Genomic DNA, 27,274 nt, shown 5'->3' on the forward strand with positions numbered 1-27,274 from the left:
AGAATACCCTTTTCTTTTAAGCTATGGTTCTGGGGCTATGAATTTTCGTAAATCCTTTCTCCTGCTATTCCTACTTTGACCAGGAAAGGGTTCCCAGAATCTCAGTGTTGGAAGGTGCCTCGGAAGCCGTCTAGCCCAGGCCCTCCCCGAAGCATACATCTCCTCTATACCATACATCTCTGAAAAGTGGTCACCCAGCTTCTCCTTAGGGCAGCTTGGTGGCACAGTGGATAGAGCCTGGACTTAGGAGAACTCATCTTTCTGAGTTCAAATCTGGCCTTAAACACTCGCTTTGTGACCCTGGGCAAGTCACTTAATCCTGTCTGCCTCGGTTTCTTCATTCATAAAATGAGCTAGAGAAGGAAACAGCAAACAACTCCAGTGTCTTTGCCAAGAAAATCCCAAATGGGGTCATGGAGAGTTGGACATGACTAAAAACGACTTAATAATCAACCCTCCTTATGCACCTCTATTGATGGCAACTTCTTTGCCCTCCAGGGTGGCCACTGTTTTCAGATTGCTTCCATTGTTAGCAGGGTCTTCCTTATATGGAACCAAAAGACTTGGTTACTGCCATGGCCCCAGGGAATTCCTTGTCTGGGTTCAGCTCTGGGCACAGTGTGTGAGGAAGGACATGGTCAAACTGGAGCCCTTCCAGGGGATGGGGGTGGGGTCCTGGCTCTGGATACCATCCCACTTAAGGCTTAGTTGAAGGAGGAGAGAACGTTGGGGGGCAGGACAGCTGTCTTCAGGTCTTGGAAGGATCGGTCCAATGGGGTGAAAGGGTTAGAGCTACAAGCAGGGGTGGGAGCTTCAGATTTCAGCTGGGCTTAAGGACAAAGCTGTACTAATGAGAGCTGTCCCAGGTGCTACGGGCTCCTTTGGGAGACAAAGGATCCCCATCCCTGGAGGTCTTCCCAGGGAGTCTGGATGAGCCCCGGCCCTTCCTTCAGGTCGGGGTTGGACTCAGAAGTTCTGTGATTCACGTTGAGGAGTCACGTGTACTGAGCACAAGCTGCTTCTGTGTCAAGCAGGTTTTTACATTATCACACCATAAGTCCTGTCTTATAAAAACCCTTTAAGTAAAGAATGGATTTGTCTGTGGGATTTTTTCCCCTGACGCACCTCAAGCTGACATAAAAGGGAGTTTTGTAAAGCCACGAATGCCAGAAGAGGAAGTGGGAAGTGGGTCGGCCGCTTTTGAAATTCTGGAAATATTTGTGTTCCTCTGATAGTGAGTACTCAAACAACGGAGACCAGGTACCTGCTCCCTCTGTAAGGGACATTCTGATAAGATGAAGGGAAAATGTAGAATAGCCTTTGGTCTTTGAGAGATGTTTGAAGCGTGTTGTCACCGTTATCCACTACCGACATAAATGGCAAAATAATGCCCAGACGAGTTCACGAGCCAAAGTCAGAAGCCTTCCTTCCTCCTGGGACCAAAGGGGCTGTAAGAGAGGAACTGTCTTGAAGTGGGCCGCCCTAGGAGTTTGAGAGCGTGGTCCCTCAAGAGGCGAACTTCTTGGGACAGGCCGGTGACAGGCTTGCTTTGTGTTCTCCTGGGCGGGGGATCCCTTCATTTTTGCACATCCTCCGTCTCCCACGCTGCTGGTTTTTGGACTGTAACACAAATGTTTGTTTGACTTTTTGCCTCCCTCAGGTCCCAATTCCGTGCTATCTGATCGCTCTTGTCGTTGGGGCCTTAGAGAGCAGGTGAGCGTTTTTGTACTTGGCTTGAAGTCCGTGGGAAGATCAGACATGGCAGCACGATGAATTAGCCCCCTGAACTTTTCGTGGATATTAATAGTTAGTGGCTTGTTCATTTATTCCTTAAGCTATACACTGCCCTTTGGAGAAGATCTTAAAAATCATCTTGAATATGAAATACAGATTTAGACTGAGCAGGTATCGCAGTCCTCTGTAGCATTCTTCATTTGCGTGAATAGCTGACTAGCCCCCCCCCTTCACAATTTTTCCAGAGAGACTCATTTTTTAAGGCTAAATTCTTATTTGTATCTTGTGTTTTTTATATCACCAGAATTTCTCCCAGTATCCCTCTCTCTCCCACCTCCCAGAGAGCTATCTCATATAACAAATATTTTTCTAAAGAAAAATAAAAAGGGAGAAGAGGAAAAACTCAGCAAAACTGATCAGTCCGTGGAGAAAGTCTGAAAACATATGCAGTGTACCACAGCAGTGAACCTGTCACTTTTGCCAGAGATGGGGGCATCTCTGGCCTTTTCTTTGGGATGGTGTCTCATTTGTGAATCTCTCCAAGCAAAGAGGGCCAGTAACAAAACAATAACCCTTATACTCAGAGATACTGGAGTAAAGGTTGTAGGGGGGCACACACATAGAGCAAAAAAAAAATCAAATTATTTTTGTTTTGTTCTTATCATGAGCGCTCTAATCCATTTTAAGGAGAGATTACATGAAGGGGGTAATTAATAATTTGTTTACAACTCAAGGAGGGACATAATTGTCAATAAAAGTTTGGCGAGTGGTTGGCCCCATTTGCCCCTTCATGTCTCTGGTGTGGCTTTCTGGAGCTGTGGAGAAGAATTCATTTTCCTGAATTCTGTTCCTATCTATTAGTTGCTCAGCTATGTTTCTGTTTTTCCAGAACAAGGCTCCTTAGCTCTCTTGTATCCTGGATCCCTTTGGCAGAGTCTAGGGAAGCCTATGGATGGATTCCTTCTCGGAATCATGTTTTCAAGTGCATAAAATAAAACATGTAAGATTACAAAGGAAACCAATTATAGTAAAATATAGTTACTGATTTTTTTTTTTTTTAAGGATCACAGACTCCAGATTAAGATGCTTGCTTTTAGAGGCAGCTACATGGCACAGTAGATAGAGCACCAGCCCTGGAGTGAGGAGGACCCGAGTTCAAATCCAGCCTCAGACACTTACTAGTTCTGTGACCCTGGGCAAGTCACTTAACCCTGATTGCTCCCCTCCTACCCCCCCCCCCCAAAAAAGAAGCAGCAGCTTACTTTTAGCTAGCTGCCTGCCTGTAATGGGAGGGTAAAGAGTGTGCCCTCACTCCTCAGAGATCCTTACCCAGAGCCCCCATAATCCTAGGAGGGCACTGGCTGTCTCATTCCTCTGTGTGCCAGGTCATGCCCCCCTTTAGAACAGCGGGCCAATTAACCATGTGAAGGAGTTGAGCTTTGTATGGAGAAGCCATCTCCTCTTCACCACTTTCCCAGTCAGTCCTGCCTCCCCATTGAAGGATAGGAGATTCAGTAACAGTATCAAAAATTAAAAATTTATTGAAGTGTGATTTTACAGAAAGATTGGCCCAAGAACATTGGTGTGGTCGGAGAAAGAACAGGTGGAAAAGTCTGCTTTGGAATTTTCAGAGGTTGGTGACTGACTTCTCACTTTCAACCGTTGTGATTAATTTGAAGTTATTTTTGTGGTCAATAGGATTATGTAAACATAACATCTTATTTTCTTAAACAAAATGTTATTATCATCTTTTGTTTTTCTATTATCTATATTTGCTACTGTATCTCTCCTCCTTGCCCCTCCCCGAGATATCCTATAGCAAGAAATAAAAAAGAGGGGGAAAAATTCAGCAAAACAAACCAACGTACTGAAAAAAATCTGACATTGTGTACAGTGTTCCACACCCATAATCCCTCACCTCTGCAGAGAAGTTGGGGGAAGTGAATATGGCATCTTATTAAACAATATATAGCTGTTAAGTGTCACATTAAACAGGAGCCTTGACAGAAGGCAATCTGATTTACTTTCTCCAGACTGAACGGATGTTGAAAATTGCAGAAGATCTGGGAGGACCGTATGTTTGGGGACAGTATGACTTGCTGGTCCTACCGCCTTCCTTCCCCTACGGCGGCATGGAAAATCCATGCCTTACGTTTGTGACGCCCACTTTATTGGTAAGTGCTACTGTTGCACAATTTGAGGCTGTTATTAGGTCATTCTCAGAAATTGTACTGAAATGGGAAGAACCTTGGAGTCTTTGTATCATAGAAACAGATATTTTCACTTATTTACCTACTTTTTGTTAACATTTTTCATTATAGATTATTATAGCTATTTATTACTGTTCCGTTTTTCAAAAGATTTTTTTAAAAAACCCTCAATACTTAGGAGGGAAAATATTAAGTTCAAAAGGTTTTGGATTTTGCTGGAAGAGTAAATTTAGAATAGTATTCACCTCCATTGTTTGGGCGTCCTCTGGACGGTGGAACCACACCGATCATATGTGGCATGTAAGCAGCCCACGATCATGCCAGCAGTGTGTCACATGCACACAGAAGTAGAACCAGGATTAGGCCACTTAACTGGCTTTGTGGAACATGTGCATCTGTTCATTTTCGATACTGTCTGTTGGGGAGGAGGGAAAGAAGAAAGGGAAAATAACCAGTACAGGAAAAGACCTGAAAGGGGGGCTTTATACTAGGGATTAGTGTTGGAGACTCTCCCTGTCACGAGGGAGATGGGGCCAGGAGCTCGGTGGTCTGCCCTGCGTCCACATCACATCCCCAGCCACAGAATTCCAAAGGTCCTTAATTCCGCAGCATGAGATACAAATACAACTTATCTTTAGATCCCTTTGGGAATTTCATTTCTGGCCTGAACGTATCTTTCTCTTTTTGTATTTCAGGCAGGTGACAAGTCACTCTCCAATGTAAGTCAAGGTTTCTTTTACCTTGTTCTCGGTGTACACAACGGTTCAGTCAGCTCAGCTTTGTGCTCCTTCATCAGGCTATTATAATACAAATATATTAAACAAAGATTATTAATAGTATTTAGCTCAGACTACAATTGGCTCTCTGCTTTAGGTTTTTTTTCCCCTGTGATTTATGTAGTTGCATGTTTTGAATTTACTAGTCAGAAGTAGGAAGGGTAGCATGTTATGGTGCAAAGAGCCCTGAATGAAGACAGGTCCCCCTGCTTTAGGTCCCATTTCTGCAGCTTGCCAACTGTGTGACTTTGGGTGAGTCCCTTGACTTGTCTGGCCTTGTGTTTCCTCTGGGCTAGGTGGTCTCCTACGTCCTGTTCATCTGTAAAATCGTGTTTTCTTGCAATTGAAATAAAAGGAAGAAAAAAATAGGGAAATTTCTTGTGTTTGAATGAGGCTGGAGTCCTAACCCTGGGGCCATTACTGCTGGACAGCCTCAGAACAGAGTTGGGTCAATAACTTAAACATACTGGTGGGATCTCTTTTATCCCCTTCTATCTCTACTGTAAGCAGATTTTGACTAGGAGAGCATCACTATAATTAAAAAAAAAATTCCTTAATCTTCTGAATGTCTCTTATTGTTTACTCACTTTTTGGCCAAATGATGTTCTAGGGTGCTTTTTTAAAAATTGATTAATAGATTTAATGAAGCTTTGAGTATATTAGTTAGAGGCCGGGTTCTAGAGAATTTGGATTACATGCAATTGGAGGAAGAAAAAGTGGGTCCCCTTGCAAGGCCTGATAGTTTCTCTCGCTTCCCTCAGGTGATTGCCCATGAGATCTCTCACAGCTGGACAGGAAACCTGGTGACGAACAAAACTTGGGATCACTTTTGGTAGGATTTCCTTACTGGTCTTTCTCATCCTTGACTCGTGCACATGTTGCTGTGGACGTCTCATCTCCCCAGTTAGATCACGAGCTCTTTTAGTTGGACGTGGTGCTGAGCGCAGAGCAGGTCTCGACCCGTGGTCAGTTCCTTTCTGGTGTGACCTGACTTAAGCATATGTAAGCTGACGTGGGGTCCCAGTAGCGGCCTAGCCCCCGCTGCGGTGAAGTGCTCACCAGAGTTGTCAGACCCTGCTAGCTGGGAGCCCTGTGCCAGCTGCTGGGACCTGCTCTGGGAATCAGAGTTGCTTTTATTTGTTGTTCCTCTCCCCATTCCAGTCCTGTTGTCAAATCAGTCTTCCTGCAGTGCAGCTCAGACCATCTGCCCCTCTACTCATTAAACCCCAGTGGCCCCCGGTTACCATCAGGATCAAATATAAAACATTGTTTGGCTTTTAAACTCCTTCACAACCTGGCCCCTTCCTACCTGTCCAGTCTTCTTACACCTTACACCCCACTGTGTGTTCTAACCCAGTGACCCTGGCCTCCAGGATATCTTCACACAGGACGCCACATCTCCAGACTCCAGGCATTTGCACTGGCAGTGGCCATGTCTGTTGTGCCCTCCCTCTTCCTCTCCATCCCCTGGCTTCCCTGGCTTCTTTCAAGTCTACCTTCTTCAAGCCCACCTAAACTAAAGCCCATCTTCTTCAAGAGGCCTTTCTCAGTCCTCCTTAATCATAATACCTTCTTTCTAAAACTAGTCCTAATTTGTCCTCTCTGTATCTTGTCTATAGTTATGCGCATGTTGTCTTCCCTGTTGGATTGTAAGCTCCTTGGGGGAAGGGACTGTCTTTTGCCTTTCTTTTCCTTTTTCCTTTTTTTTGCCTCAGTGCTTAGCAGAGTGCCTGGCACACAGTAGGCACTTAAATGCTTGTTAACAATGACAATGTAAAGAAATAATATATAATAATACAGATATATATAATACATTTCTATATATATTATATGTAAATTTGTTTGAGTGGATCAGTGAAAACTGATCTTTTTTTTTTTTTCTAGGTTAAATGAAGGACATACTGTGTACCTGGAGCGCCATATTTGTGGTCGGCTATTTGGAGAAAAGTTCAGGCATTTCCACGCTTTGGGAGGATGGGGAGAATTACAGAACTCGGTGAGATGGTCATCCTTCAGGGCTATTCTGCAGAAACCTGACCAAATTTTGCGGAGGCTCGGTAGCTGATTCCTTAAGCTACTTTTTTATGTAGGAACAGGAAAGTCAGTGTCATGAGAGAAAAGGATGTCACATCGGTTCTAGATCAGAGTCACTAAGTGTGCAAGATTGAGACTGACGATATTAGATCAGAGAGAGAAAACACTCGTGATACTGCCTCTCATTGGTGTCTTATGCCTGGTACCAAGAGTGCTGATGCCCGGCCCTTCTGAATCATGTAACCTTTCTCTGCCTCAGTTTCCTCATCTGTAAAGTAGGGCTAATAATAGCACCCATTTCACAGGGTTGATGTGAGATGTTAGGGTTGAGATCATGTATGTGGAGCATTTGGTAAACCCTTAAAGCTCCATTTAAATGTCAGCTATTACCATATTTAATTTTGCTGCAAAATAAATAAAGTCGGTCGTTTTGATGCTCACTTACCCCCTCCCCTCCAAAAATCAAAATTGTGGTTTGTTGGCCAGATGCCATAAAAATGTGCCCAGTCTTCTTTGAGTAAGTGTTCACCCAACACTCACTTAATTAACACCTCCTAGATAGTACCATGTGAATAATAATTTGTCGTGCGTTATATAATTTATAATAATATAATTACACATTAATGTAGAATGCAATAATAAAAGTAATAATAATAATCTCTGTAGTGCTTTAGGGTTTGCGAAGGTCTTTACAAATGTTACCTTACAACATAACCCTGGGAGGCAGGCGCTATTTTCATCCCGATTTACAGATAATGATGGTGATAGCTAACATTTATACAGCGCTTACTATGTGTCAGGTGATGTGCTCAGTGCTTTACAATTATTATCTCCTTTGATCCTCACAGTGACCCTGGGTGGTAGGTACTCTTATTATCCCCATTTAATAGATGTGGAAACTGAGGCAGACAGAGGTAACGTGACTTGCCCAGGTTCACATAACTAGTAAGTATCCGAGGCCGGATTTGAACTCAGGTCTTCCTGACTCCAGACCTAACGTTCTGTACATTGTGGTGCCCATCTTCCCCACCCCCACCCCGGCTGTCTAGCTGGGTGCATCTTCACTGGATTTCGTTTCTTGTAGATCAAGACTTTTGGAGACACCCATGCCTTCACCAAACTGGTGGTGAGCCTGAAGGACGTGGATCCCGACGAGGTGTATTCCTCCGTCCCCTATGAGAAGGGCTTCGCTCTGCTCTTTTATCTCGAGCAGCTTCTGGGAGGACCAGGTAACGCTCGACGTCGCCTTCGTTTTTCTCCTCGAGGGAAGAGCAGAAAGGGACTGGCTTCCTGAGAGCATCTCTGCTCCGTCCGTCGTTGCGCTGGGGCTCAAATACTTAGCCTGTTGTCACGTAGCAGCGTAGCCCCTGAGCGTTGACGGAGCAGCCGGGCACCTTTTCTGTCACACGGCCACGGTCGCCTGGGTCACCGAGAGGGTTAGTGACTCGCCAGGGGTCGCACAGCTAGTCTGTCAGACTCAGATGAGTTGAACTCAGATCTTCCTGTCTCTAAAGCTCATCCTCTGCTGCTCCCGTTATTGCCCCGTTTTGCAGATGAGGAAATGGAGGTCCCGGAAGGTGAAGTGATGTGTTCCAAGGTCACACGGCTAGTAAGTGCCGGAGGTGAAATTTGAACGCAGGCGGCTGCTGTTTTCCCACTATCCCGAGACGCTCTGAGAATTCACTGGGGCTCGGATCTCTTTGGGGCTGGATTCCGCCTGCCTGTTCAGATTCATCTCCCACTGTTTCCAGCATGGACCCTTCACTCCAGGCAGGCCCCTTCTTTTCCACATGACCACGCGCTGCTCACCACCTTTGCCTGTGTCCGCGTCCCCCCACTTGTAAGGTGCCCCCTCTCCCTTCCACGTAGCCACAACCTAACCCATCCTTCTGGGGCCAGTCTCACACGTGGTGGTCCAGTCTTCACAGGTAGATCGTGAGCCCCTTGAGGGCAGGGATCAGATCAGGTATTTCTTCTGAACTCGCCACGGTGCCTGGCCATTCACGAGAGCTCGTTCTCCCTTTTTCTCCTAGAGGTTTTCTTGGCATTCTTAAAAGCCTATGTTAAGGAATTTTCCTACAAGAGCATAACGACTGACGATTGGAAAGCCTTCCTGTACTCCCACTTCAAAGACAAGGTGAGTGCAGACGGCGTTTCCTCATTCCTGTCGCACGTTCCGTGAAGTCTGTTTTGAGTTACTTTGCACCTGGTGGTAGGAGGCTAGCATTGTTTCAAGAATGAGCTCGTTCAATGACCTTGTTTCATTTGGATTCTAAAACTCGTGATCGAAACAACATCGATGATTTTGTAGAGTTTTCCTGAGGCTCAGTTTGGTGTTCCCTTTGAAGCAGGTCTCTCCACCCAGACCTCATCATCTAACCAATCCTTCAGCGGGTGCCGTGCAAGCCGTCGGCACGCCTGAAGTAGTTACGGCTCCCTAGCGACGACCTTGCCACAAGGCACGTTATTGTAATTACATATTACATTCTGCACAGTGAAGGTGACACTAGCATCTGCCTCCCAGGGTGGTTGTGAGAATCAAATGAGGTACTGTTTGTAAAGCACTTTGCAGACAGAGTCCTTTATAAATGCTATTATTGTCATGATGAAAATAACACATAAATGATGGGGTCAGTGTGGGAGACTTCTTGTGTCAGAATTCTCTCCTCCAGTGCAAATAGCCAGCCATGGATGTCTTAGTAAACAAGTACTAGGGAGTTGCCTGAGGCTTGTGGGGTTGAGTGACTTGTCCAGGGTCACCCAGTAGGTAAGTGTCAGAAGACAGGAGAGCTGTTGAACTCAGCTCTTTCTGACTCTAGACCTTGCACTCTACGTGCTGTCCTACACTGTCTCTTAATACGAATACAGTTATGATATACATTATGATCTCATACCTTGAAGACACAGCACTTGTGTGGGGGCCTGTTTTGGGTAGAGAAAGGTTATCATCTGGCAGACTTAATAATTTTCTCAATTGCTTTCAGACTGATACTCTTAACCAAGTTGACTGGAATGCCTGGTTCTTCTCTCCCGGGCTGCCGCCTGTAAAACCAAAGTAAGTGTTTCCTTCAGAAGCCAGTGCTCCTCTGCCCCAGGTATGTCCCCTTCCTGAAGTCACTGGTGGGTGCTGCAGGGAGAACGGATACTCAGTGCAGTAACCCTAAATGCCCTCTGTCCGCTGGAAAGCACCACTGAGCGTGAGTCATGCTGGTCACTCTCCCACGGAGCCCAGTGGGATTGGGCTCTAAGAGCCGTGGCTGATTTCTCACCCCAGCCTGTGGATCTAGAGACCCTCCCACACCTTCGTGTGATTTAATGAGTTTCTAGGCTCCCCCTGCTTCGTGGCCAAAACAAAACAACTGAATGGTCAGTTTACTGGTGAGCCCCTGTAAGTTCAATGACGCTGATCCTCGGCCTGTCCAGACTTTCCCACCTTGTCAGGATCTGTGAGCATTTACTCTCTCCCAGCATAGCCAGGAACGGGCCACCTCCGTGCCCCAGTGAGGCCCAAGAGGAGGTCGTTGGAGACACAGTGAGAACACGCATTGCCTTTGGCCACTGCTAGGGACAGGTTCTTAACAGAGAAATGTCAGAGTCCTCGATCTGGAAGGGACGGTGGAGGCTGGGCAGGCCTCCTACAGTAAGCCTTGGTTCCCTCTGCAGCATGCCTCGTGAGTGGCCAGCCGAGGTTTGCTCACAGGCCATTAGTGAGAGGGAACCCTCCCAGCCCATGTGGGGGGCAGCCCTAGTCTCAGGAAGTGTCTCCTGACGTCCGTTGGCAGGCAGAACAGGCCTGATCCCTCTTCCACTTGAGAGCCCCTAGATTCTTGAAGACAGCTCCCTGTGCTCCTGAGTCATCCTGGCCCATTCCTTCAGCAGATCCTTCCAAGGCCCAGTTCCCAGACCCTTCCCCATCCTGGTTGCCCTCCTTGGAATGTCTTCCACTTTGTCACTGCCCTTAAGATGTGGTACCAGAACTTTAGAGAGGATTCCAGATGTGGCCTGAGCAGGACAGGATGAGGCTCCTCCCTCAGCTGGCTGCAGGAGCTTCTTCGGCTACCATGATGCGCTGTTGTCTCATGGGGAGCTTGTGGTCTGCTGGAATCCCCAGCTCTCTTTCATCCAAACTGTTCCTCTTATACTTACAAAGTCGATCTTGTGGATCTAAGAGTATTTATCCCTAGTAAATTGAGTCGTTTTTAATTTGTCCCAACATCTAGCCTGCCAAAATATTTTTGGATCACTTAGAATTAGAGGGTCTCAGAGTTGAAAGGGTCCTCAGAGGCCACCTCCTCCACTCTGCCTCTCTAAACTGGCCCACCAGGTTGGTCATCCTGCCTTGGCTTGAAGACCTGCAGTGAAGGGGAACCCACCACCTCCCTAATACTCATCAGCTTGCAATCCCTGCGAGCTTTGTGGTTTCTGCCTCAGGAGAGCCTTTTTTGGAATAGCTTAGTCCCCAAGGAGATGAGAGGAATCTGGGGCTCCCTGGGATTTTTGAGCCATTCTGGCCTCCTCCTGCTTCCCCCTGCTCTGCACCTGGAGACATCTCCTAGGGAGTCTCTGGAGCAAACGAGGTCTCCAGGGCACATTGTGATGTAAATCCGAAGCCCCGTGACTCCAGACCTGCCCTGGGATTCCAGGGTAGCCTCCTACTCATGTAACGACAACCAGGTCTCTGCTAACCTCCTGCTGATTTTGCCTCTGACCACCATTTGCTAAGAGTTTATGGCCTCCGTTAGCAACACGGTAATGCCAGGCATGTTGGATTTGCCACTTTACTCAACGTGATTTCTCAGTTCTTGGACTGTGTCAGTCAGATTTTCCTTGTGATACCTCAGGCAGAAGAGTCCAGGTTTCCCATACGTCCTGGCTCTTCACCTGGGTTTGAACTCGAGGCTGTTTTGATCAGGAAAAAAGAGATGGATATTTGGATCTTCATAAACTCTTGTTTTTCCATCTTTTCAGGTATGATATGACTCTAACGGAGGCTTGCGTTGACTTAAGCCAACGGTGGATCAAAGTGAGTAGGCCTGTGGGATTCTGGGCTCTTTTACTGATTGAGACATTTAAGATACAGGCATACTTAAGTGTTCTTGCAGGAGGGCAAGGCTTTATGGGTAAATCTCTGTTTTTTTTCCATTAAAAGAAGTATTCATTAAGCGCCTACTGTGTGCAAGGGACTGTTGTTTGGAACATTGTAGAACAAAATTAATTGAATACCCATACTATCTAGTGAGTGGGGTCAAGAGCTGGCCTTGACTCTAGGAAGACCTGGGTTCCAGGACAGCCGCGGACACCCATGGGCTGTGTGACCCTGGACAAGTCTCTGAGACTGAAAGTGGTAGAGAAGCTGGTAGCCTACATTGGCAATGGGGGTTTCCTGTCCTGAAAGTTCCTTGTGCCAGTGAAATCACAGTCTGGCCTCTGTTCCTCTACATGCTAGCTAGTGTATGCGATGGATAATTAGCAATGAATTGCATTTCCTTCTTTCTTCTATTCCATAAATTAATTATTTAAATGATAGTTCGTGTGGCAATCAGGTATTTCCATATAGTAGCACTCATAATAAAGAGCTCACATTTTGGTATCATTTTGAGACTTAGAGATTATTACTGCACAGTAGCCTTGGGAGGAAAGGAAAAGCTGTAAGTATCATCCCATTTCACAGAGGCTGCTTAGCCCATTTAAGTGACTTGGCTTTCTAGTGTGTAATATAATATGTAATGCAAACATAGTTTTGAAATCTAAGCAGAGTTTTCTTTATTTTGGTCTGTGCACAAAACTTTAATTAGCTAAATTACTACATTATATTGTTTAGAGTGTAATAAAAGGCGATTAAAGATTTTGCCTATTGTTTCTGCCCTAAAGCAAGTAGCATAAATTTATCTGACCCTTTAGAATGATCATAATAAATTCATATTGGTAACTACTTGAATTAAGTTACTGCTGCTGCTTCTACCACCATCACCACGACTATTGCTACTATTCAGTGGTATTCACTTGATGCTTTAGCAGATTTCAGGAGCACTATACACATATTAGATCACTTGAATTTCCCAATAACCCTGGAAGATAGATAGGGGCCATTGTAGTCCACATTTTACAGTTAAGGAAACTGAGACCAACAGCAGATAAGTGACTTATCCAGGACTCTATCCATGATGTCACCTAGCTGCCTTCTCCGGGAAGGTTGCTGCTACAATCTTGGCTCTCCTGAGTCGCTGCCTTGTAGGGAGGCAGACTTGTCAGGTGGACGTGAATCCCTGTCACTGCCGCGCTGCCCAAAGTACGAGCCTTGGGGCTCCTAAGCACGTTTTCAGAGTGGCACATTGGCCACAGTTGTGACTTTAATGACCAGAGATTTGGTCCCTCGTTTGACTAAAAAAACAGCTGTGTGCTCTGATGCATTAGTGTGAAAGTGTCAGTCAACAGAGAACCAGCAATGTGTAGTGGAGAGAGGGCAGGCCTTGGAAACAGGGAGACCTGAGGTCAAATCCTGCCACAGACACTTCCTAGCTGAGTGACCTTGTCCAAGTTACTGAATCTCTCTCAACCTGTTTCCTCATCTGAAAAATGGATATAATAATAGTACCTTCCTCCCAGGTTGTTGTGAGAATCAAATGAGATAACATGTAAAGTGCTTTGCAAACCTTAAATTGCTGTGAGTTGTTTTTGCAAACATAACTTTCAGATTTATAAAGTGGGCTTCTATAGGCTCCTTTCTTCCTGAGGCTTTAGAAACTTTGTCTACTCCAAACTTCCGCTCCTCACATGCCACTTTGGTTGTCCTCAGTGACAGGAGGAGGTACAAATTATATTTATTTGTTTTTCTGTCTCAGAAGCAGCAAAGAAAACCAGCTGTCGAGTTAACAAGTCAGCAAGCATTTATTAAGCACTTACTGTGTGCCTGGCACTGGGCTAAGCCTCAGAAGAAAACTAGTGTAGCCAACACGTTGTCTCCTGCTTTTCTTGTGTGAAATAACTCAGGAGGAGAAAACAGGACTTGGGGCAGATGGAGGTGATCACTATAGTTGCCAGTTCCCCCTCCAGCCCTCCTGAATTTCTCTGCCTTAAAAAGGATGTTTTTACAATCCTCTTTTTGGTCAATTGTGTTTAATAGCTATTAATCTTGCAGTTTTCTTGGACAGAATTTTCTTAGGAAACCCAAATATGAGAAATAATTTCATGATAAATATAATAAAATAGACTATTCTGGAATAGAGGGAAACACCAGATTGTGACCTTTAACCAGTAGGGTCTTCAGAAAAATTCAGTTTGGTCCTTGGCCCAAGTCTTTTTGGTGGAATAACTTGTAAATTATCTTGAATGCTTTTAATATACCTTTAAAAAAAAAAGCACTAGTAGCAAGAAGGAAGGGGATGATATATTTTACTCCTTCTTGGGGCATTAGAATCTCTCATGAATATTGTGAATTCTAGGAGCCAAACAAATATTTTACCCCAATTCTTTAGTTTTCTATTTGTTTATGTAACCTTAGTTTTCATAGCTTCTCCACAAGAGACTGTAGATGCTGCTCTTGTATCTTTATGAGGCATTAGAGGAAATAGTCCACTCAAAATTCTATTCCCTCTTAATGATATAGTAATGGCATCCCTAGTGTTTTGAGGAGAAGTTCTGAAAACTGGAGTTAGAGTTATATTGGATTATTATATTATCTTGGAATTAGAATTATATTATATTATTATATTATCTTGGAATTAACTGGAAGTTGGATTCAGTTCAGGTTCTTAATCCATATGCCTGTGTATTACTTATAAACTTAGATAATAAATGAGCCTTTTGTGGGTTTTTTTTAGGCCAAAGAAGATGATTTGGGCACATTCTGTTCAGCAGACTTAAAGGATATGTCATCTCATCAGTTGATTGAGTTTCTAGCATTGATGCTAGTGGCGGTAAGTGTTCTATGTCAAAAGTATTGGAAATTAAAATGCAGGGAAGAGCCAAAAGCAATATTAGACCTTATCACGGGAAAAAGAGCAAAGAAATGGGAAAGAAATTATCTGTGAAAATAATTTATTCAAAAAGGATTTGAATATGTGATGCAGAAGTCCTGCTGACCTCTTTTCTTGAAGGGTAAGCTCTCCAGCTGGAGGCCAGATGACCATTTGCCAGAGATGCTAAGAATGGGACCTCTTTTGTGTCCTGGACCCCTCTGGTACCAGTGTCTGGTGAAGCTTAAGGATCCAGGCTCTGAATGATGTTTTTAAATGCATAAAATAAAATGTGAAGGGTTACAGAGGAAACCAATTGTATTGAAATGGTATGACCAATAAGGGCTCAAGCCTTTTTTTGGGTTTTAGTCTTTGTATCAGTGGCTGGCACTTAACTTTAGGAAGATGTCTATACCAACCTGCCCTAATACTGGAAGCCACATAGTCTCCTGAGGTGGTCACAGGCTGAGTCCTGACTTAGTCCATTTCTAAAGTATGGAAGTAACACAGATTCCCTGCCCAAGCACAGGGATGGGAGGCAGAAAGGGGCTCAGGAGAATTGACCAACGGGATGTCATATCTTGTGGATCAGATTGAATCGGAGGGGGAGAGAGCACGGTCATGAAGGGGAGAGGTGAGGGGGATATAGACAGGAACCACAGACGCAAGCCACATGCTGGCATGGACTGCGAGGTAACTGTGTGATGGTCGGAGCTGTCCCAAAGTGGAAAGGGCTGGAGGTCGTCAAAGGAGGCCGAATGTACTGAGTTGTTGGGAGAGGGAATTCTTGCTCAGATACACATTGGTCTTTGCTGGCCTCTGAGGCCAAGCTCGTGATCTGGCCCATGAGCACCACGTGAACCCTGGCAAGCAGGACTGACTTCCTGTATGTAGCTATAGGGAAGGCGTTTGGTGCTCTGTAGAATACAGATAAGCCTCAGTCTTAAATGCGTGGTTGGTAGATCAAGAAGCAGCAATGGTGATCCTATGAGAAGTAATAATTTGGAATATAATTTGTAATTATATTCCCATTGTACTCATTGCACATAGGACAGTTAACTCATTTCTGGGTTCAGTTCTGCACTCTGCTTCCTAAAAGAAAGAAGGAAGACTTTAGTCATTTCCCAACAACAACAAAAAAAAGCTTCATAGATGGTTTGTTTCAAATTGAATAATAAAGCATTTATTCAGTGCTTAAGCAGGCAAGATAATCCCTGCCCTCAAGGAGTTTACATTCCAACAGGAGAAGACAGAGTTGCCAAGGGACATGATTTAGAGATAGCCAGGAAGGTCCTGCTGGCCTGGCCCCAGACAAGAGAAGAAAGCGTACCTGCTGGAGCCCAGGGTCCCAGTGGTGAGAGATAAGGCATATGAGGAAAGGTTTAAGTGATCCTCATTACTTACAGAAGAAAAATGAGTTTAAGCTATATGGGCTATATGTTAGCTATAATCTGTGAAGCTCTAGAATGCATACCAGCTATGTCCTCCTGGAACTCTTCAGAACCAGGTGGCATCTTCACTCTCTGGAATGTATCAGGCACACACTGAGGTGCTGCTTTGAATGTACCTTTTCTTAAGGTCCATTTGGATTCTCTGATTTTTGTCATCAATTTTTTGGCCTTGGTTATACAAAACTGCAAGAAGATAATGTTAAAACTGCTCTCCCCAAAATTATTTTGTGCCCTAAAAACTTTGAGAGAAGTAATAGACCCTTTTTCTCCCCCTAATTTATTTGTCCCCAGACAAGTACTGAATTTTGAGTTAATTGGAAAATTTCTGCTCTTTTGACTGGACCTGTGATTTAATCCATATAGGGAATTCCCAGTGAGGAAAGCCCCTCTACCAAGTCAGATGTTGAGAGATACCTGGGGCACTGAGAAGTGGCCCACATATCTGGGCTATGTCAGAGGCAGGACCTGAACCCGCATCTCACAGCCTCAGAGCCAGCTCCTTACTATACCATAACCTTCTTAATGATAATAAACTCACACAGAGCTTACTTTATCCTGAATAAATTGTTTCATTTGGTCATATTTGCAGAATTCTTGATATTTCAACTAAGATCATTCCTCTCTCTCCAACTTCTTTCTTCCAAAACAACAATTGCAGGGGCAGCTAGGTGGCACAGTGGATAGAGGACCTGAGTTCAAATCTGGCCTCAGACCAAACACTTGACATTTACTAGTTGTGTGACCCTGGGCAAGTCACTTAACTCCAATTGCCGGGGGGGAAAAAAAACCGGTTGCAATGGTCTGTGACACTTTGTCTTTTCTTTTAGGCACCGATTCCAGTGTCACACGTACAGCGAATGCAGGAGGTGTACAACTTCAATGCTGTTAAAAACTCCGAGATACGCTTCAGGTATATAAATATATATATCCTCTACGGCCAACTCCTAGAAGGAAGGAACGTTCCACCATGAAATCACATAGTACTTGGGGAAAGGGGAGGCAGAGAAAGAAATAGTCGGAATCCAGAGACACCGTACTCCCCAGCTCATCCCACCTATCCCGGGAACTCCCTCGGGAGGGCCACACTCCTCCTGTATGTGATGAGTGTGCCTTCTTCCCTTGCTTCAGTGTTAGGAGAGAAAAGCCCCCTTGGCAAACTGGCTTTCTTCCGAAACTAATGGGATCCATCTCCTCTGTCGTCCTCTGACTCAAAGAGTACCTCATCTCTTCCTCGTTAAAATTCACAGTGGTGCTGCGGTTTTGGTGTCAGACCACAGGGGATTCAGAAATTAGAATTACATATTTCTTTAGCACCTTCTTAGAATCCTAAGGAACCTTCGGGGGGAGAAAGTGTCATAGATGGAGTTTAGTTGTGGGGTTTTGAACAGATTTAGAAATTGTTTTCTGTTTGAGATCTTGCTGTAAATAAATCTGTTCTGAGAATGAACTGTTAGTAATTGATGGTGATTTTGCGTAAGAGAATTAGGGGAGATTAAAGTTAGGTACACCAAATTTTGAGCCTTGTTTTTAACTCTAAGGTCCATCAAAGTCTTCCAATGTGACCTTGTTCACTTGGTACTTTGGTTTCCCTAATAATAAAACTGAGAAAGTCATTATGTCAGGCCCTTTGAAAACATCAGTGGTTCTGATGGGCCTAGTTTCAGATCCTGACTTTGTCAGTGAAGGTCAAGTTACTTTACTTCCTAGGCCTCAGATTCCTCCTCTATAAAAAAAGGATGGGCTTCAGTGACTGGCTAAGGCCCCTTCCAGTTCTTAGCCCATGACCCTTTGTCAACCCCCTCCCCTGACCCCACTTCTCTCATCAGATGGCTGCGCCTTTGCATCCAGTCCAAGTGGGAAGACGCCATACCCTTGGCTCTAGAAATGGCCACAGGACAAGGAAGACTGAAGTTTACCCGCCCCCTGTTCAAGTAAGACCCCTCGGCATCTGGAATCTTTGCTGAGCACTCACGTAACACACAACGGGATGGGTCATTGATTCGACTCAGTTCCACCATTTATTTAGCACTTACTTGGGGTAGCCTAGCATTTATCAGCCACTTCTTTGGAGCACTCAGTGCTAAGTGCTGAGGATCCAGAGACAGGTTGAGGAGCTCACCTTCTGCAGGGGCTCACAAGCTGAGGGGATGACTGTGGCTGGAGGAGGAGGAGGGGGAGGAGGAGACTGTGAAGGGGTAGGGGGCCGGTGAGGCAAAGCAGCCACCTGATGATGGTGATGGTGATGCAGGTGCAAAAATACTGCTGCATGGGGTTTATGGCTTCTAATTGTATTTCAAGGGAAGTCTATTCATAAGGCTTTTTACATCAATTTTCCCAGTACTATTATTAAGAGGATTTCCTGGCAATCCCCAAAAGGTTATTTAGAAAGATTAAAGAAAATCCAGTCTGCTCTGTGGGTTCAGTGCTTGTCTCTGCAGGAGGCCCCCAAACATCACCAGACATTGGTGAGAACAAAGAATAGAACTGGGTGCAGGACCCCTGGTTTCACTGATCTGAGCCACTCTCAGCCACCTGCAGGCTAGAGCCTCGACTCGATCCTTCTCTATCTCTGAGGATTGCACGGTTTGTACGTGTCAGGGGTGGAACTTGAACTCAGAGCTTCCTAATTCCAAGGCCAGCTTTCTATCTACCAAACTTACTTCACTTTACCAAGAACACAAGCTTTGTATTTGGAGATTCAAGATAACAGATCTGTTCAACCCCATTGTTCCCATCCAAGTGTATATAGATGCCAGAATATTTCAAAAAAGTAAATGAAGAGGATTAGCCAGGTTGCCAGTAGATTCGGGGGAAGTGAGAAGAGAAGTCTGGAATTATGTGCAGGAGGGAGGAGTGGTTGTTGTTTGACCTTGTTGTTGAAGAGGACCATGACATCAGGGAGGTGATGCCATGATATGCAAGTGAATTGGATTTAAGTGAGGGAAGGCTGTGCAAAGTCACCAGCCTCACTCTTTCTATAGATTGGGGGAGGGGGGAGCCAAGATGGTGGAGTAAAAGCAGTGACTTGCTTGAGCTGTCCCCCAAAGCCCTCCAAATACCTGTAAAAAATGGCTCTAAACAAATTCTAGAGCGTCAGAAACCACAAAAAGACAGAGTGAAACTAATTTCCAGCCTAAGACAACCTGGATGGTTAATTGGAAAGGTCTTTTGAGCTGAGCTGGGAGAGGAACACAGTTCAGCCTGGGTGAGCAGGCAAAGACCAGGCCTCAGCAAACCTGGAGCAGGCCTCACAAGACTGAATCATGGACAGCAGTGGCGGTTTCCAGACTTCTCAACCCACAAATGCCAAAGAAAACTTTGAAGGTCAGTAGGAAAGGTCTGTTGGACTAGAGTGAGAGAGGAGCTTGGGTCTGGCATCAGTCCTGGTGCAGCCCTGGGGTGGCAGCTGCTTCCAGAGCTCTCGGCCCACAGACGGAGAGGGAATTGAGTGGCTGATTAGAGGGGGATTGTAGGGATCTCTTTGCTGGTGCTGAGGCAGGATTCTCTTGCTTTGCCCAGGCTTGGATCTGGGTCACATTTCTGGGTGGTGGTCCTGGGGTGAGGAGAAGTGCTGGCTTGGTGGAGCTTGTAGTGGCAGTGGAGAGGGAATCCTCCTCACAGTTCCAAAGCAGAAAAGAGTGCTTGTGGTCACTCATAAGAAGTAAACTCCTCACCCTTGATCATCCCAACTTAGAAGAACTGAAAATTTACAGGTCCCAGAAGTATCTCTGAAAACAGCTGCACAAAACCCCTGAAGCTTGGGACAGTGCATTCTCCACATTGGAAGCAGACCCCTACTTTAACAAAGAGTTGATAACTCAAGTAATTGTCTGGGATCATGAGCAAGCAGTGCAAAAAGAATCAGACCATAGAATCTTTCTTTGGTAGCAAAGAAGATCAAAACAAACAGCCAGAAGAAGACAACACAGTCAAAGCTCCTACATCCAAAGCCTCCAAGAAAAATATGAATCAGTCCTGGGCCGTGGAAGAGGTCAAAAAGGATTTTGAGAAGCAAGTTAGAGAAGTAGAGGAAAAACTGGAAAGAGAAATGAGAGTGATGCAAGAAAATCATGAAAAACAAGTCAACAGCTTGCTAAAGGAGACCCAAAAAATGCTGAAGAAAATAATACCTTAAAAATAGACTAGACCAAATGGCAAAAGAGGTCCAAAAAGCCAATGAGGAGAATGCCTTACAAAGCAGAACTGGCCAAATGGAAAAGGAAGTACAAAAGCTCACTGAAGAAAATACTTCCTTAAAAAGTAGAACGGAGCAATTGGAAGCTAGTGACTTTATGAGAAATCAAGACAGTGTAAAACAAAACCAAAAGAATGAAAAAAATAGAAAACAATGTGAAATACCTCATTGGAAAAACAACTGACCTGGAAAATAGATCCAGGAGAGATAATTTAAAAATCATTGGACTATCTGAAAGCCATGATCAAAAAAAGAGCCTAAACATCATCTTTCAAGAAATTATCAAGGAAAATTGTCCTGATATTCAAGAAGTAGAAGGTAGACTAAAAGTTGAAAGCATCTACCAATCATCTCCTGAAAGAGATCCCTAAAGGAAAACTCCTAAGAATATTGTAGCCTAATTCCAGAGTTCCCAAGTCAAGGAGAAAATATTGCAAGCAACCAGAAAGAAACAATTCAAATATTGTGGAAACACAATCAGGATAACACAGGTTTTAGCAGCTTCTACATTAAGGGACCAGAGTGCTTGGAATATGATATTCCAGAGGTCAAAGGAGCTAGGATTACAGCCAAGAAGCACCTACCCAGCAAAACTGAGTATAATGCTTCAAAGGAAAAAATGAATATTCGGTGAAATAGAAGACTTTCAAGCATTCTTGATGAAAAGACCAGAGCTGAATAGAAAATTTGACTTTCAAATACAAGACTCAAGAGAAGCATGAAGAGGTAAACAAGAAAGAGAAATCATAAGGGACTTATTAAGGTTGAACTGTTTACATTCTTGCATGGAAAGATGATGTTTGTAACTCATGAGACCTTTGTCAGTATTAGTGTAGTTAGAGGGGAAAAAATTATATGTATATATGTAGATAGGTAGATAGAGGGCACAGGGTGAGTGGAAGATGAAGGGGTGATATCTGGAGAATAAAATTAAGGGGTAAAAGAGGATTATACTGGGAGAAGGAGAAAGGGAGAGGTAGAATGGGGTACATTATCTCACATAAAACAGAAAAGAAAAGGCTTTTACAATGGAGGGGAAGTGAGAGAAGGTGAGAGGGAATGAGTGAATCTTATTCTCATCAGATTTGGCTTAAGGAGGGAATAACATACACACTCAATTGGGTATGGAAATCTATCTTACCCCACAGGAAAATAGGGGGGAAGGGGATAAGAGAACAGGGGGATGATAGAGGGGAGGGCACATTGGGGGAGGGGGTAATCAGAAGCAAACACTTTTAAGGAGGGACAGAGTCAAAAGAGAGAATAGAATAGATGGGGGGTGGGACAGGATGAAGGGAAATATAGTTAGTTTTTCACAACATGAGAACTGTGGAAGTGTTTTGCATGACTACACATGTATAACCTGTATCAAGTTGCTTGCCTTCTCAATGAGGGTGGGTGGGGAGGGAGGAAGGGAGAAAATTTGGAGCCCAGAGTTTTAAAAACAAATATTAAAAATTGTTTTTACATGCAACTGGGAAATAAGATATATAGGCAATGGGATATAGAAATCTATCCTGCCCTACAGGAAAATAGAAGGGGAAGGGGGTAAGAGAAGGAAGGGGAGATAGAAGGGAGGGCAGATTAGGAGAAGGGGTATTCAGAATGTACCCCATCTTGGAGTTGGGGGAGGGACAAGATAGGGAGAAAATTTGGAACTCAAAATCTTGTGGAAGTGAATGTTGAAAACTAAAAATAAATAAATTAATAAGGGGAAAAAAAAGATTTAGATCAGGATGACTGGGGATGGCCCGGATGCAGCAGGAGACCTTGGCCTTTTTAAGCTGAGGTCTTTAACGGGTCTCAATTTGACTGGGACAATGTCCAATCAGTGATTGAGGCTAGGTAAGAAATGAGGCAGAGAATGGCCTCTTTCACCAGAGGGAGGGGAAAGAAAAGCCAGTCACATTTTTAAAAATCTGAATGTACCCAAAGGGTTGAGGAGGATAGTTCTGAGCACTGCCTCTGCTGCTCATGGGTAGGGAGCTGCATCCCAGTGCTCCAAGTAAGGACCTAATGGATTGATTAGTGGGCTTTACAAGGGAAAACCAGTCATTAGCAGTAAGCCAGAAAAGAAACTGTTGGGTACAATATTCTGTGACGCCCTTTGCTCCAGACGTTGTCTTTTTCACAAGATAGGATAGCCAGAGTCTGCAGATATCCATAGCTGACTTGTTGGGTGGCTCAACTCTTTGGCTTTTATAAATTTAGTAAATGAAAACAAATTATTCAATTTCTAGTTTGGTAAATTAAGCCAAATTTGATTTATAACGTCAGTTTTTCTACAACATTGAGAAATTAATAACGACGTTAAGTCGTGCTTTTAAGTTTGGCCCTGCTGCCTCTTCGTGCCATGGCGCATGACTACACATGAGGAGCTTTGGCCAATTGTAGGCTGAGCTGAGGAGGCTTTAGGGATGGGCCAACCATGTCCATACAGATTCCTTGCCAGCTTGGCAGGCAGCAGGGTGATGGCTTTTTCTGTTCCAACAGCACCCTGAAATCTTCCGAAAACTTGTGGGAGGGGAGCATTTCTCTGTTGGGAATGAGCGGACCCACCCAGCTCTGTCACAAGTGCTCTGAAGTACTGGTATTTCAGATAAGACAATTATTTGGAAATGGAAACCCTCGGTAGCCTAGATTCGCCTCCCCTTCTAGAGGGGTGAGGAATGTACAGAAGGTTACAGAAAACCACAGGAATGTAGTTTTGGTAGGGAAAAAACCAGGATCCCTAACTTTCCTATCTTCTGATTTAAATTGATGTGAGTCAGATTTGACGTAGGATATTGAAGACTGCATTTTAATATTCACTTTAGGAATTATGCAAGCTTAGAGATAAGCAGTGGTTAGCCCTGCCCTTTTTTATGGGTTCCCATTTGTCTTTTATCAGTTAGCTGTTGTGATTTCTCCTTTTGTACTTTAATCGCCTTGCTTTTTTTTTATAGAATTATTTTTCAAATTGATATGAAGTATTTATTAAACACCAGCTATGTGCTGGGCACTATTCTAGTCACTGGAGATACAAAGAAATAAAGCAGATCCTGCCTTCATGGAGTTTACAGTCTATTTTCATACTTGAAAAGCAGTTGAGAATTGCATGTAGAAGGCTATTTTTTTTTTAAGTTGACACAAGCAGGTACAGACTATCCCTTAGCCTATCCTGGAGCATTTAGCTTTGTATTAAATTCTGTAAAATGTTGTGTTGTTTAAAATTATGTAAAAATCTTTTTCAGGGATCTTGCTGCGTTTGATAAATCCCGGGGTGTGGCTCTCAGTACCTACCAGCAACACAAAGCTAGTATGCATCCCGTGACCGCCATGCTAGTGGGCAAAGATCTAAAAGTAGACTGAGGATATCACCTGCCTGCCCACCTGCCTACCATTCGGTTTTGTAGTGAATGACTGAAACATATTCTGTGAATTGCTCTGTAATCCCGTATTCCTATTTACTCTCAGATTTGTATTCTATCGTATCAATGATTTTTGCCAAAAATAAAACTGAGCTGAGATTTTTCAAGCTACTTCTCATTTGTCAAAAAGAATTTCTGCAGCACTGGAAAACTTGCCACATTTAGTGGTTCTTAAGATGTCAGACCCTGAAAGGAAAAAGGTCACCCAGCCCCGATCCAATGTCTGCTGTTATGCCTAATGCATGACTTCGGTTGTTTAGTTGGAAGCTGCTACCATCCAAACATTCAGCACAATTTAATGTCTAGTTTTTAAATAAACTTGAAAGCATGGGCACTTTTTACTCTTAATCTGTTATCACCTTACTAACATTATAACAAAATTAATTAACAACTCACTGGGACAAAAACCGAACAGATTGCCTTCAGGGTTGGCGTCTCCAGGACAGAGCCCCTCATTTTGCCTAGGGCCAGCTCTGTAACTAGGGATCAGCCTTTGATATGTTCCTTCTGTGTCGTAGCCCCTTGGTTGGTTTCCCAATACTTGCCTCTTCAACTGCCAAGGTCCTAACCACCTTCAGTTCCTTTAGTAATTTTGGTGGTTGTTTCCAAAGCCAATAGATTTTGGAGGGGGCAGATTGTTTTGTTTTGTTTTATTTTGTTTTTCCAACAGGCAGCCAGGTGATACACTGGTAAATCCTACCTCAGGCACTTTTGGGACTGTGAGCAAATCACTGAAGCTCTTCCCTACCTTATTCCTCACCTGTAAAATGGGGATAATAATAGTACCTACCTCCCAGGTGGTTGTGAGGATCAAAAGAGCTAATATTCATGAAGTTTGCATAGTGCAAATATTGCAAACCTTAAAGGAAGATATAAACATTAGTTGGGGTTTTTTTTGTTGTTTTGTTTTGTTTGTTTGTTTTTGCAGTTCTGTCTTTTGCAATGGTCAAAACCATTGGACAGTGACTGATCACCAAAGTGATGACTGGTTAAAAATGGTCAGTCATCACAAAAATTAAGAGAACTGCATTCTGAGATGTAGATCATTCTTTCTGCTGCTATTAATGAGGCTGGTGCTGAGAACAAGTGACCTTTTCCTCCTTGAGGTTAGAAGATGTTACAGACAGTTGGCTTGGTTAGTCATACAGGAGCACCCTGTAATACTAATTAATGTTAATGATATAAACAACTCTAGGGGAATACACCCATTTATTACTGTTCTGTCCTAGTCACGTTTACCTATGTCCACAGAAACACAGATTAGTCAGTAAACTAGGAAGTGGGTGGGGATAGGCCACCAATTATTTTGAAAAGACTATACTGGTTGTGTGATCCTGGGAAATCACTTCAATCAATAAACATTTTTAAAGCACCTACTGGGTGCCAAGCATTGTGCTAAACTCTGGGGATTAAAAAAAGGCAAAGCTGGGGCAGCTAGGTGGTACAGTGGATAGAGCTCTGGCCTTGGAGTCAGGAGGACCTGAGTTCAGATCTGGCCTCAGACACTTGACACGTACTAGCTGTGTGACCCTGGGCAAGTCACTTAACCCCAATTACCTCACCAAAAAGCCAAAAAACAAACAGTTCCTGCCCTCAAGGAGCTTACAGTCTGATGGGGAAGACAACATGCAAACACATTGATAAAAAGCAAGCTGTATATAGGATAAAGAGGAAGTAATTAATAGAGGGAAAGCACTAGAATTCAATCTGTCAGTGACCCAGACAATTCTAAAAATCAAGTTACAGTTGGATATGCAAATTTGCATTGGTGGAGAGAGGTTCCATCCTGGGACCAAAGAAATTTTAGGGGTCTAGACACCCCCCCAATTACAGTTTAAACTTCATTCTAAGCAACCTGTTGAACTCCATTCCTTTTTATTCAACTCAATCGTCATTCTTTCACCTTAGCCTCCAGAGCTTCCATTAAGTCATTTTTGGAGCTATTAAAATGACACTGAACTATGATTAACATATTTGAAAAACCATTTTGTAAGGAAAATGTTAAAATATCTAAATTATAGGATCATCTGTTTAGGGCTACAAGGTACCTTAGAGGTCACTGAGTCCAACCTGCTCATTTTGTAAACTGAGGCCCAGAAAGGTTGACTCTTCCAGGGTCACCCCACTAGGAATGGACCAGAGAGCTCCATCCTTTTTTTCCCCTCAATTATGTGCAAATAAATTTTTAAACATTCTTTTTTTTTCAATTTTGAGTTCCAAATGATCTCCCTCCTTCCTACTCTTCCACCTTCTTGAGAAGACAAGCCAATTGATATAGATTATCCATGTACATTCAAGACATATTTCCATATTAGCTATGTTGCAAAGGAAAACATAACCCCCCACCCCCCCCAAAATAAACCCAAGAAAAATAAAGTAATAAAAAGAATGTTTCAATCTGAATTCAGGCTCTATCAGTGCTTTCTCTAGAGATGGATAGCATTTTTCATCATAAGTCCTTTAGAATTGTCTTGGATCATCGTATTGATCAGAATAGCTAAGTCGGGGGCAGCTAGGTGGCACAGTGGATAGAGCACTGGCCCTGGAGTCAGGAGGACCTGAGTTCAAATCTGACCTCAGATACATAACACTTACTAGCTGTGTGACCCTGGGCAAGTCACTTAACCCTAATTGCCCTCACAAAAAAAAAAAAAAAAGAATAGCTAAGTCATTTGGCCCAGCAATAGCATTTCTAAGTCTATATCCCAAAGAGATCATTAAAATGGGAAAAGGACCCACATGTACAAAAATATTTATTGCAGCTCTTATTGTGGTGGCAAAGAATTAGAAATTGGGATGCCCATCAATTGGGGAACAAGCTGTGGTGTATGAACGTAATGGGATACTATTGTGCTATAAGAAATGATGAGCAGGCAGACTTCAGCAAAACCTGGAAATGCTTATATGAACTGATGCTGAGTGAAATGAGCAGAACCAGGAGAACATTGTATATAATAACAGCCACATTGTGCAATGACTGACTTTGATAGACTTTGCTCTTCTCAGCAATGCAAGGATCTAAATCAACCCCAAAAGGCTCATGGTGGAAAATACTGTCCACATCCAGAGAAAGAACTACGGAGTCTGAATGCAGATGGAAGCATACTAGTTGCTCTCCTTTCTCTCTGTTGTTTTGTTTTATTGCTCCATTCTCATGGTTCCTCCCATTAATTCTAATTATTTTTTACATCATGACTAATGGGAAAATATGCTTAATATGAATGTATAAGTAGAGCCTATATCAGAATGCACGCCGTCCAAGGGGTGGCAGGGGGGAGGGAAGGACGGGGAGGCAGAGAAAATTTAAAACTCAAAATCTTATTGAAGTGAATGTTGAAAACTAAAACTAAATAAATACATTATTAAAAGAAAACAAAAGAACAGCTAAGTCATTGTTATATAGCATGATCATTGTTACAGTATTGCTGTTACTGTGTACAGTGTTTTCCTGGTTCTGCTCACTTTACTTTGCATCAGTTCACATAAGTCTTCCCAGGTTTTTCTGAAGT

General features: G+C 43.6%; 1 protein-coding gene across 1 annotated transcript in view; it reads left to right on the plus strand.

The window, feature by feature from the left end:
- Positions 1–23,876, plus strand: part of LTA4H (leukotriene A4 hydrolase) — a 40,523-nt gene extending 16,647 nt beyond the window's left edge. Inside the window, exons 6-19 of the mRNA XM_027855852.1 lie at positions 1,661–1,713; positions 3,295–3,367; positions 3,768–3,908; positions 4,640–4,663; positions 5,482–5,552; positions 6,605–6,716; positions 7,839–7,983; positions 8,788–8,891; positions 9,739–9,809; positions 11,723–11,777; positions 14,575–14,670; positions 16,988–17,070; positions 17,987–18,091; positions 23,589–23,876. Of these exons, the coding sequence (XP_027711653.1) occupies positions 1,661–1,713; positions 3,295–3,367; positions 3,768–3,908; positions 4,640–4,663; positions 5,482–5,552; positions 6,605–6,716; positions 7,839–7,983; positions 8,788–8,891; positions 9,739–9,809; positions 11,723–11,777; positions 14,575–14,670; positions 16,988–17,070; positions 17,987–18,091; positions 23,589–23,706 (1,251 nt within the window). The 3' untranslated portion in view covers positions 23,707–23,876. The remainder of the gene's footprint in view (positions 1–1,660; positions 1,714–3,294; positions 3,368–3,767; positions 3,909–4,639; positions 4,664–5,481; positions 5,553–6,604; positions 6,717–7,838; positions 7,984–8,787; positions 8,892–9,738; positions 9,810–11,722; positions 11,778–14,574; positions 14,671–16,987; positions 17,071–17,986; positions 18,092–23,588) is intronic.
- Positions 23,877–27,274: the final 3,398 nt, after the last annotated feature.

Source organism: Vombatus ursinus, unplaced genomic scaffold (assembly GCF_900497805.2).
Source record: "Vombatus ursinus unplaced genomic scaffold, bare-nosed wombat genome assembly UNPS02011334.1, whole genome shotgun sequence".
In the NCBI taxonomy this organism is placed as follows: Eukaryota; Metazoa; Chordata; class Mammalia; order Diprotodontia; family Vombatidae; genus Vombatus; species Vombatus ursinus.